At 37.3% G+C, this 12975-nt stretch overlaps 1 protein-coding gene across 1 annotated transcript; it reads right to left on the bottom strand.

Annotated features, from left to right (window-relative positions):
- Positions 1-10670: 10670 nt before the first annotated feature.
- Positions 10671-12275, bottom strand: LOC123722141 (cytochrome P450 6B5-like). Its single transcript, XM_045682923.1, has 2 exons — positions 10943-12275; positions 10671-10834 (listed from the first exon to the last, which is right to left on the bottom strand). The coding sequence occupies exons 1-2, from the start codon at positions 12273-12275 to the stop codon at positions 10671-10673; spliced, it is 1497 nt and encodes a 498-aa protein (XP_045538879.1).
- Positions 12276-12975: the final 700 nt, after the last annotated feature.

Here is a 12975-nt window from a genome sequence, read left to right as displayed (position 1 = left end):
AGTACAAAGTCTAAATGCTTATATAAAGATGTATCAGCATTTAGACTTTGTACTGTGAGTCCAACTCACTTAATTGCGTAATCAAACTTACGATATTTGTACGTCACCGACAAAGTGTGATTTTCGTAACTTCTTAATCGAACTAGGCACGTTTCTCGCGACGAATTGTGAACTGAAAATTTGTCACTATTCATTATTCACAATTTGACAATATCGACTGTTTATAAACTCTCCGTTGTGACTGTAAAATTCTGCTAGAGAAACTTGTATTAAAACACCCTCACTGGGTCAGCGTGGTTGACCCCAACTTTGGGTAAGCTCCGAGCCCCTCAGTGGAGACGTGTGATGATGATTATATCAATGAGAACAAGATGGAAGTACGTTGCAGATTATCTTCGGAATTGAGAACTATTAATTCTCGTACTATACTTCTTGATAGTTTTAGTTATTGATGTGAAACATCTATAGGCTCACTTGTAAACCGAATTGTTGGCGTGGCGACGCTTGCCGATGCGACGGGTCGCCACGCTATACTGAGGTATACACACATATATATATATATATATATATATATATAGATATATATATATATTTAATATTTTATGCATATTACTTGTACACACACGACGTTTCACATCTGCCAGGCGTCCCATGACGGCTCACATTTTTTTTCTCTACTTGATTATAGAATGTTCTATAAATTTTAAGAAAAAACTATGAATTTACTGTTATTCTGAATTCATAGTTCTGAGTGTATCGATGTTGTCACCGAATAATTACAAAATCTGGATCGTTACAAAAAAATGTACACAAATATGGAGAGATGATACGAAAAGAGACTATGGGAGCCTGTGGCTATGTCTTTTACTACACAGAGGAATTACGGCATACACAGAACGTCATTAGCCGTCTCTGGAAACGGACAACGTGACCGAGCGCCATAGACAAACTCGTATCATCAAATCGTCATTCGCTAACAGGTCTAGTGGGCCTAGCACGAATGTTTGTGATAATCGCTATCTTATCATCGTCTGTCCGGCGCGGCGTAAAGTACACCAAAAATCTCATACTAATTTTAACATAATTGACGATGACGATACGAAGATACGATAGCGATTGTCAAAATACTGCTCTACTGACTTGTGTACTCGAGTTTAGATGACTTCTGGACGTCAAAAACGTATCAGATTTTGTCAGTGAGTTCGTTGATTTGGGGAAAGAATAATGGTTTGTGTCCGTATTTGTATGTCGTATTTGAAGCCAGCGTCGTAACATGCACTCTTGACGCTTTGCATTGTCTCAATCAATCCCCAGACCTCAAAGCGCACGCGTAGATCATGCTTCAAAGAAGAACTGTTCCAAATTAGGATGCCGTGTACAACCTGTCCCAACAACTTTGGAATTGTTAAGGCGCTCCTTACTTGAACTTTCGTGTTTCTAGGAGGATGAAGGATACACTAAGCAATTGCGCGGGGCCCCGCGCGGAATCGGCCGCGCGCATGGCTCGCCTCGCATAATTTGAACCCACCCGTTGATGTTAATACTATATATATTCAAAGCTGGGAATTAACTCGTTAATCCGTTAATCGTTAATTAACGAAGTTAACATTTTGCTTAACGGATTAACTTTTAAGTTAACTTCAAAAAGTGTAAACGCTTTTGTTAACTTCCGTTAAACTCAACTTCCGGTAATTAAGTCCGTCAATCGTTACATTAGAAACTTGGAGACTTGCTATCATTTTGTTTAAATTACGCGGCACGCCACGCTCGTAAGTTAAGCTATGTTGGGCGAATGTCGGCGACTCTAATAGTGAACGAAAGAGTTGATATTTGATATATGTGAAATTCGCGTGCAAGTGTGATGCATCAGAGCGTCCGGGAAAGACGTGACCAACAGGACATAATCAAAAGAAGGTTCGAAATAATATATTTCATTACGAGTGCGAAAAGCCTATCATTGCAAAGAGTTCCGACAAATGTCTACCCGAGCCGAGGCGCAGCCGAAGGTACGGGCTTACAGCCGTAAGTTTAGTCCCAATATTATATCTGTGCGAGCGTTTATAATTTCTGTAGTTCAATCTTCAAATGACCTTACGCGAGTAACGCTAATTGCCGTAAGTTTAGTCCCAATATTATTATATCTATGCGAGCTTTCATAATTTCTGTGGTTCAATCTTCAAATGACCTTACTCGAGTATCAAGAATCGCCGTAAGTTAAATAATTATAAAGCTATTAGTGTGATAGCCGTTAGTCAATGTGCCCTCCTAGCTCTTTTTTAATAGCAATGTGTATTATATATTTATTTGCGTGCACTCAGCTCCGCCGCTGTGAGTTCACAGATCATTATCAATTTGTTTATGATTTTATTTGTGCGTTCAAGCGCTAAGCTTTGACGCTATGAGCAATAAGCTCGTAATAACAATTTCTTTACAACTTTGTGCGTGCAAGCGCTAAGCTTTGCCGCTATGAGCACTAAGCTCGTAGTAACAATTTATTTTAAAGTTTCAGATTTCCCGGTATTTACCCCCAGGCCGTTTTTTGACCCGTCTACAGCTCGGAATAATCGCCTCGCCAATTTGGCTTTGTCCGCGTCCGGACCATTTTAACTTATCAATTTTATTAAAAAAACCACAACGTTTGCGTAGCTACGTTTGCCTACTTCGTCTTATTAGGTTTCCGTGTGTTTTATCGCGTCTCGATCTGTATCTACTCTTTTTTTCAAATTTACGCAATAATAACATTATTCATATATTGTTAACTAGCTGTGCCCGCGACTTCGTCCGCGTGAAGTACTGTTTTCGTTAAGCATTTTTTTAAGGATTATTATTTTACTTGACCGACGTGCTATGCGTTGATGTATGGATGTAGACATAGAGATAGGTGTGCCACGACCGCACCAACAAACGTCCATACAAATTTCCACCCCTACTTTTACCCCCTTATAAACCCTCTTTCACGATAAAAATTAATCTTTGTCCTTTCTCAGACTCTAAGCCAAATATCAGTAAGTATAATAGTAAAACATATTAAACAAAACATTCATTAAAACCTCACATATTGCGAAACAAATTTTCATCCCCTATTGTTATTTAGCACCCTTACGGGTAAAATTTTTACAAAAATCGAAATTCTTACTTATTTATATCAAATTAGCAGCATTAGAAAGAAGTTTCAAGCTTCTTACTGTAAAAATGACGATACTTCCATACAAATTACCACCCCCACATTCAACCCCTTACAACCCTTTTTTCGCGTTAAAAAGTAGTCTTTGTTCTTTCTCGGGCTCTAGACTAAATATCAGTAAGGGTAACAGCAAAACATATTAAATAAAACATTCACCTAAACCTCACATATTCCCAAACAAATTTTCATCCCCTATTGTTATTTAGCACCCTTCAGGGTAAAATTTTTACAGAAATTGAATTTCATATTTATTTATATCAAATTAGCAGCCTTAGACAGAAGTTTCATGCTTCTAACTGTAAAAATGACGATACTTCCATACAAATCACCACCCCTACTTTCAACCCCTTACAACCCTTTTTTCGCGTTTAAAAATAGACTATGTTCTTTCTGAGGCCCTAGACTAAATATTGGTAAGGGTAACAGCAAAACATACTAAACAAAACATTAACCAAAGTCTAAAATATTCCCAAAAAAATTCATCCCCTATAGTTATTTAGCACCCTTGAGGGTAACATTTTTACAAAAAATTTATTTCATATTTATTTCTATCAAATTAGCAGCCTTAGAAAGAAATTTCAAGCTTCTAACTGTTAAAATGACAATACTTCCATACAAATTACCACCCCCACTTTCAACCCCTTACAACCCTGTTTTTGCGTTAAAAAGTAGCCTATGTTCTTTCTGAGGCTCTAGAATATCTGTGTACCAAATTTCATTTAAATCGGTTCAGTAAACAATAGTAGGCGACACTTCCATACAAACTTTCACCCCCACTTTCAACCCCTTACAACCCTTTTTTCGCGTTAAAATATAGCCTATGTCTATCCTCAGGCTCTAGACTATCTGTGTACCAAATTTCATTTAAATCGGTTCAGTAGTTTTGGCGTGAAAGCGAGACAGACAGACAGACAGACAGAGTTACTTTCGCATTTATAATATTAGTAAGGATATATGGTGTGAATCAAACGGCGGTTTGCTGGGGACTGATTTATTTTACGAAACCAGTAGGGTAGGTTAACATAACCTACCCACATTTACAATAATACATTACAACATCCCTCTCCAGATAAAATATAATGCAAAGCAATAACAATAGAACAAACTTAAGTAACTGGTCAACAACAGAAAAACTGAATTAATTTAAACGTAAATCGGTTGCCAAAACAGTGTAAAAGTAACAAAGTTATTATCATACACACCGTCCTTAAAATGTTGTCCGTTCGAATTAGTGAAACAATATGTAGAATTTGGGATAATTACAAAAAAAAGCTTACATTTAATCGTTTACGTTAACATCTACACACCAATTTTGTTATAGTAAAAAAAATCTTAATGCTAACGGTAAATACATATAAATTTTTATTTTATATTTATGAATTATAATGTAGTAGGAAAAGTACATAAAAAAAGAAGATAAACAATTCAGTTCAGACAAAAGAAATAACATAATGTATTAAAAGATGATGATTGAATTAGAAGATGATTGAATAGTAGTTATGAAAGTATTCCTCCAAATGATGTGGCCCTAAACTCTCATTTTACAGATGTCTCTTACAGACGACTACTTGTTCCCGATGTTTCAATAGGTCTGTAAGTAAATCATGAGCGTTCCCGGTTATACCGTAATAGCGCAGTTTGCACGCGAGCACGCTGTGGTCAGCGACGTCGAAAGCCTTCGACAGATCACAGCATAGGACTGCAACCTGAAGCTTACGTTCGCGAGCTTCGAGCACGCGCCGGATGAGTTCGCGGGTCAGCGACGTGGTCGCCCGGCCCGGTAGGCGTACTGTCGTTCGGACAGCGCACCCGCATCGGACAGGTATTTCGTAAGGCGGGCGCTGATGCCGTTCTCGAATATTTTGGCAAGGGCAGGGATAACCGAGACGGGCCTATATCCGTCTATGTCATCCCTTTTGCCCCTCCCCTTAAACAGTGGTGAAATTTTGCTTAATTTAAATGACTTCGGATATACGCCTTCGTCGATACACCTATTGAATAGCTCCGATAGACACGGAGACAAGGGCTTCGCGACTATGTTTAATAGTTCCATTGAGATATCGAACACGTCTTTAGTCGACTTGTGTGGAATGTGAAATACAATAATGTGATACACTTCTTCCGGCGTGAACTTGAGAAACCTACGGGAGCGGTAGGCGGGAGTGCGCGCGGCGAGCGCCGAGCTGACCCGTTGCAGGTCCGGCAGCACCGCGCCGCATGCCGCCGCAGCCGCCACGAACCGCGCTTTCGCGGCGTCCACCGCCGCCTTCGGGTCCTGAAATTTTTGACCAAATGCTCGTTGCCACACGGCGGCTATTGTACGGGATTATTTACAGGAGGTCGATATCCCTGTTATGCATTGGCCAGCACGAAGTCCAGACCTTAACCCAATAGAACATCTCTGGGATGACCTAAAACGGCGCGTGCGAGCTCGAGATCCAGCTCCAACCACTCCTCAAGAGCTCCAAGATGCGGTACTTGAAGAGTGGGAACATATACCCCAAGAGGCAAGGGGGGGTAACACTAGGTTTTAAGAACTTTTTTTGTGTTTATTAATTTTTTTTTAAGTTATTAATTTGCAAATTTGTACATACCCTGTCTTTTTCTTTAATTTCTCTTTCGTCTCGTTATAAAAGTAAAATTCAATTAAAATTCTCAACCACTGTGCCGCGGCACTTTTGTGTGCCGCCAAATTTCAAAAGTGAGCCGTCAAATAATGCAAATGTATAAAATGTTAATATTATTAAATTATATCATTTAAACAGAAAAATATTTTCAACATGAATATACCAGGTCACTCAGAAAGTGTTGCGAAAAAAAGTTTTTATGTATGTGAGACTGGTCTGTTATAATTTATTTAAAAATATGATTAGTTATAAGTAAAAAGCTTTCTTCTGCGAGCTTATTAAAATTACCGTGTCTCATTGAAAAATGGATTTGCGTCGAGAACATTTTTGCGCTATGATTTTTTACGATTTTAAATGTCGCCTGAAACCGGACGAATCGTACGATAGACTTCAAATGGCATTATTGGATGAAGGCCCTTCTAAGGCAACCGTGTATTTTTAAGCTAGGTCGACTAACTTTGGGGGATGAAGAAAGAAGTGGTCGCCCTTTGACGGCTGTTACGGAGGAGACGTGCTATCAATGTAAAATTTGGTCCAAGACAATAGACGAGTTACATATCAAGAGATTCAGCATATACTGCAGATTGGATCAGGAAGCCTTCACGAGTTTCTACACGTGCATCTACGAGTGCAGAGCATAGTTTCACGCAGGGTGCCGCACAACCTCACCAATGTTCAAAAGCAGGCAAGGGTGAATTGGTGCCATGATATGATAGACAAATTTGAAGCAGGCTAGTCTCGGCGTGTATACGACATCGTTAAAGGTGATGAATCCTGGATTTATCAATTCGATCCAGAAACAAAGCGCCAGTCGACGGTTTGGGTGTTTCAAAACGAATTAACGCCTACCAAAGTAAAGCGAGCTAGAAGCGGGGGCAAGATTTTGATCGCGAACTTTTTCAATTTGACTGGCTACTTGGTGTCAATTCCTTTACGAAACCAAAGAACCATTTACGCCGAATTGTATACTACCAAATGCTTGGCAGAAGTTTTCTCTGCTGTGAGCATCAAGCGACCAAACACAGGTCTCCGCGGGCTACTGCTCCACCGCGATAATGCGCCCGCCTACACCGCAATCAAAATGAGGGACTTCCTAGACAGCACACTGGTCAAACTCCTGGGTCACCCTCCTTACAACCCTAACCTAGCACCGTGTGACTTCTTCTTATTCCCAAAAATAAAAAATCAACTCAAAGGGATCAACTCAATTTTCGTCGCCGGATGATGCGCTCTCAGCGTTCGAGCAGGCTGTAAACGAGGTGTCTGCGGCGGACTGGAAAAAGTGTTTCGAAAACTGGTTCAGACGCATGAAACTTTGTATAGAGGCTGGTGAAGAGTACTTTGAAAAGATGTAATAAAAATATATTTACCTATAGAACATTTTTTTAGTGTCGCAAAACTTTCTGAGTGTCCCACGTATATTTAAATCCACAAAAAACTAAATTATTTTATTATTTGCTTTGCAACGCGGTTTTTCTTAGTGCCAAATTATGATGAAGCGGCGTGCATAGTAATAGGAATATGTCTCAAGTCGGCGCACACTTGCCACTTAGTTATTAGTTAGTTAGTTATAGTTGGGATTCACAAGGTGTTGCATAGTAGTTACTGCACCTTTTCTTTCGTTAAAATTGGCAAATGTATGTGATTCGCTTTAATATTAATTTAATTGCATGTAGTGTCAATTTATAAATTTGTAAACTTATTAACTTTGCAGTACACATATCCAATGATTTACACGGTACTTGTTTTACACGTTTTCGCTTTTACACGGTTTTCCAAATAAGTTTTTTTTTTTGTTTTTATCGCACTCTAATTGCTACTGTGATTCAACACGTGCGCTGTGTACACATCTCACGGGGAATCCCGAGCTTATGTGCTGACTTGCTGCACACGCACACTGTGTCTGTATTTCTTCGCATAAAAGAAAAATGGCAGAAAAATAGTTGTAAAAAAAACAATTAGCGTCTAGAAATGTCATATAGATACAATTAATTTTATACAGTTGATAAACTATTTATGCAGTGTGTTGTAGTAAGTAAATAATTTTTATCATTTTCTTTGTGTGCCGCCAAATTTTGAAATCGTTAAATATGTGCCGCAACAAAACAAGGTTGAGAATCACTGTATTATATATTTAATTGTCCTATTTCATGGGGTACAAAAAACAAAAATCTGTATCATTGTCGTCATGCGAAGCAGAATATATAGCATTGTGTTTAGCTATAACTGAAGGCTGCTGGCTTAAGCAATTATTAATTGATTTTGGATATAATACTTATATAAATACTAGCTTTTACCCGCGACTCCGTCCGCGCGGAATAAAAAAAATGCACACAATATAAAAAAAGTTCCTATGTCCGTCTCCTAGTTCTAAGCTACCTCCCCATCAATTTTCAGCTAAATCAGTTCGACCGATCTTGAGTTATAAATAGTGTAACTAACACGACTTTCTTTTATATATATAGATTTTAGAAGATAACTTACGTGTATTAAAAATTTCGTCATCTAGTGACAGTAATAAAAGATTAAAACATGTAGATATAAAATATCATTATATAATGGAAAAGGTTTGTAATGGTGAAGTTAATGTGACATATGTTAATACAAATGAGAATGTAGCAGACATGTTTACAAAGTTATTAGGCAAGCAATGTTTTGAGAAGTTTAGAGATTGTATAGTGAAATAAGTATTATAAATTTGTTATATGTTGTTAAACTAAAGCCAGTCGGTCAAAGAATAATTTTATTTAAATTTTGTAATTAAGTTTCTTAACTGTACTTATTAAGGGGGTGTCATGTAAAAATGTTAAGGGTATAACATAAAAGAAAAAAATGAATTGATTGTTGAGGGGGTGTGTTGGATAAGGCAACACTCAATTCTTTAAAAAAACAATTTTGTTGACCTATGGCTTCCTTCTTATTTGAGTGTCAAGTTAAGTACACGGTTTATAAAATGTAAAAGTTTGTAAAATTAAAATAAACGTTCTTTTCAAAATTATACAAGTGTTTCTATGCCAATCCACTTCCACTGTTCAAATAAACATACTCTGCGAACAGACTAGATAAAAAACTTAACAATATGTATTCTGCCAAGAAACTGTACCCTCGTTCATATAATAGTCATTAAACTCATCACTAATTTGTTTTGCTGTTAAGGCAGCCCTTATTCAATGGAAGTAAAGATGACATTTCAGTATCTCTCCGCCAACTACCTTCACATAATCTTTCGTTTTGGTCACTGTCAAGTGATCCAGGGGGTGCATACTAGTTTTTAGATGAATCCGTGTTTCTCAAAAAATTATGCAAGTGTGCAATAGCTATGACTATAGTCTCCACGGTTTCGGGCTGAAGGAGCATAGGTTTTCGTTAAACTCTGAACACAGATGCTGTGATACCAAATACATTTTCTACAATCCTGCGAGCTCTGCTTAACCGGTAATTAAAAATCCTTCGCGGCGATCCCTAGGGGTATTCTCCTGAATAGGGTTTCATTATATTGTTTTGTAAATGGAAGGCAGTGTGGCAACCTTAGGGTTGCAGTGACATACTCTTTATTTTTAATCTATGTTTTATTAGCGGTAGAAAAATTAATATCATGTAAATAAAAGAAAAAGCTGGTAATATATTAGTGAAATATTAAATGATTTTTATTTATTAAAAGTGTGTAATATTAAGACAACATACAAATTAGTACATGGCGCAGTCTTTGATACAAACCTTCACGCCCGCAATTGTTGAAAAACATTAAGCGTAAGTTTAGTTGGAAGAACATTACAAGTTTAACATTGTCTGGCAGTGTGGAATATCGAATGCCCGAACCATCAAATCTTGACAACATTGACGGGCTATATGCTAGATGGCAAAGATATTTAGCGAGCTTGTCGCGAACGCACGCGAATTAGTTCGGTAAAAAACTAAGTATTTGAACTAGCAACATTTTTCTCCTGTCAACTTCAGAATATTTTCATAATGGAGGGTAATGATTTACTCGCTTTGGCTGAATAATATAAAAAGGCAGACAGAGATCGAGATTCAGTTTTGATTCAGATTCAGAGATACAGTTGGTAAGCGAGGATTTAGAGAAATAGTTGGTAAGCGATTAAACAATTGCCATTAATATCAGAAGTACAGTTTATATGCGACATTACTGTGTATGTATCACTGAGGTGAGTTGTTTGTTGATATTAAGCAGAGAAATTCAGAGATTGGCGGGGTTTAAAACCCTTGCTTTAGGATGTTCATCTTAGATAGAGATTCGCGGGGTGCAAAACCCTTGCTTAAGAATGTTCATCTTACATAAAGATCGACGAGGTACGTAGGTATCTCGATTCAGTGATGGATGCATTCCGATTTAGAGTTATTATCGACGGGATACGTAGGTACCTCGATTCAGATACGTGTACACATGCGTGTGTAGGCACGTATATTCAGAATAGACAATTGGTGACTACAGTAAAAGAGGTGTAGTTCACCACACCTCTATTTAATATCTAGTTTTCTGACAATCACAACAAACTCTCCCATAGCAAGCCACAATGAAATTCAAAGACAATATAAAACTATAAATATATAGAAGTATATAAAACCTTTTTATAAAAGAACAATACACGTTACACTCGATTTATTGTTTCTGGATGAATGAAAAAACTACGTTTATTTAAATCGTATTTACATGACCTGGCAATATTATTTTTATGACGATACAAAGTTAAACTTACTTATGGATTGTCCTTTACGGGCATACCCGAACAGATAGTCTAGTTATATTCTTAGTCTATGATTCAAAATTAAAAATACAAAGAAAGTATAAATTCGACCTGTCAAAGACAGTGTTGCTGTTCCAGAAATAGTAAAAAAAATTACCGACGTAAAATATTAAGGTGAATTCCTCCCTTGGAGGACAGAACAACACGCATGGGATCGTATTTCAACACCGTTGGTGTTTTTTGCGAAGGCTCTACACGGAACTTGGACAGGAACTTGGCTACACACACTCGGGACTGCACCTTGGCAAACCGCATACCTGGAATACACACAATTTATTATTATTAACAAAACATTACATTAGTTAATTGTCTTTGACTGTAATTGAAATTCGGCTGAAAATTTTATAAGGTTATATTTCACTTACCTATGCAGTTCCTGGGTCCAGTTCCAAACGGTAAATAAGCACACGAATGTCTGTCTTTCTCATTTTCAGGACTAAACCGGTCAGGGTCAAACTTCTCTGGGTTGGGGTAGTATTTAGGATCGTAATGGATACCCGAAGTACTGACGAGTATAGTTTGTCCTTTCTTGATTGTAACATTAGTTCCTGGGATTATGTAGTCCGCTTGAGCGTTGCGTTGTAAAGGATCTACAATTGGATATTTCCGTAATGTTTCATCAAATACTTGTTGCAAATAAGTCATTTCATTTAAGCAGTCGTAGTTCATTTCGCCATTGTGCCGTTTAAGAACTTCGTCAATTTCCGCAATGACTTTATCTTGTATCTCAGGATGTTTCGCTAGTTCATAAAACAAGAACGTCATGGTGGAGGCGCTTGTCTCGTAGCCGGCCGCATAGAACACGAAAGCCTGTGCCGCAATCACGTTATCAGTCAGTTCAACTATCCTCCGCTTTTCATTGTCCAGTTTCTTCGTTCCTTCAATTGTTTTTTGTTGTCTCAATGCCAATATTAAATCCATAAAGTCGTTTCTGTTTGTCGGAAGTCCACCTCTTTGTTTCACAACAGTTTGTGCGAGGTTATCGAAGAACGAGGTTACGTACTTGGGAAAAAATGAACTATTAAACTTTTTCATTATGCCAGGGAACATCATATCCAATTCCCTGGTATAACTTTGAGTAAAAATCATTTTATCTATTTTGTCCAATATTTGGTACATATCTTTATCTAAGTCCATACCAAAGGCACATGCTGAAATTGTAGCCATTGTGAACTTCTGGACGAGGACATTTATAGGTTGTTCCGGTTTTTTTGCACGAAGGCTGTCAACATACTCAACAAAGTGTTCACCGCGTTCAGTCATAAGATACAACATGTTCCTCAGTTTACCTGAAGTAAAAACTGGTGTAAATCTACTTCTTAGGACCTTCCATGTATCGCCATCAGCATGGAAAAGATTAAGGCCTAGTCCATCTTTACTGAATTCCACTCCTCTGTCGAGGAACAGTTCAAAATCTTTAATCATAACTTGCTTAATAATGTCTAAGTCACGCAGCAGTAGACACGGTGTGGTCATTCTGTAAACTCCAACCACTTTTTCATTGGGATATGCATCGTAAATACTTTTAAAAACTACGGCATAATGACTACGCCTCAGAGTAGAATCCTTAAGATTACCAACGAACGGCAACGGTGTAGGTCCAGGTACATTTCTATTCTTCCAGTAGTTGAAAGTCCTTGTAAAATAAAAATATAAAAGTGTAAGTACACTTGCGAAGGTAACTAAAAAATACAGCATTGTATGACTGTGCTCGATTACTGAATAAAAAAAATCCGCGATCGCTGTATATATACGATTAGATTATGTTCATGATAAATAGCTAAATAAACAACAAACAATTATTTTTGTTGTAGTTTGAGTGATTAGTTTGTCATTTTACATAACGTCTAGATGCATTGTAAAATGATTGTAATGTAGTTATATTAATAATTAATATTCATTTTTAATCAATATAATTGCCGTTCTACAGTGTCTAGAACGACCTATAATCTAGATGTAAGAATTAGTGAAATCAACTCCTAAAAATTAACTACTTTGGTTTAATGAAGGATTATATCATTTATTAAACCAAAGTATTTTTTTATCTATTATGTTTAAATTTTTGTACATATCTTAATCCAAGCCAAAGGCACATGCTGCAATAGTAGCCATTGTAAATTTCTGAACAAAGAGATTTATTGGTTGTTCCGATTCTTTTGCTCTAAGGTTATCGACATACTCAACAAAGTGTTCTTCACCTCGTTCAGTCATGAGATACAACATGTTCCTCAGTTTACCAGAAGTAAAAACTGGTGTAAATCTGTTCCTCAGCACTTTCCATGTGTGGTCATCAGCACGAAATAAGTTAAGTCCTAGTACTTCTTTACTAAATGTGATTCCTCTGTCGACGAATAGTTCAAAGTTTTTAATAATGACTTGCTTAATAACGTCCAAGTCA

This window comes from Papilio machaon, chromosome 20 (genome assembly GCF_912999745.1).
Source record: "Papilio machaon chromosome 20, ilPapMach1.1, whole genome shotgun sequence".
NCBI lineage: Eukaryota > Metazoa > Arthropoda > Insecta > Lepidoptera > Papilionidae > Papilio > Papilio machaon.
This window is presented reverse-complemented; position numbering and strand designations above follow the sequence as displayed.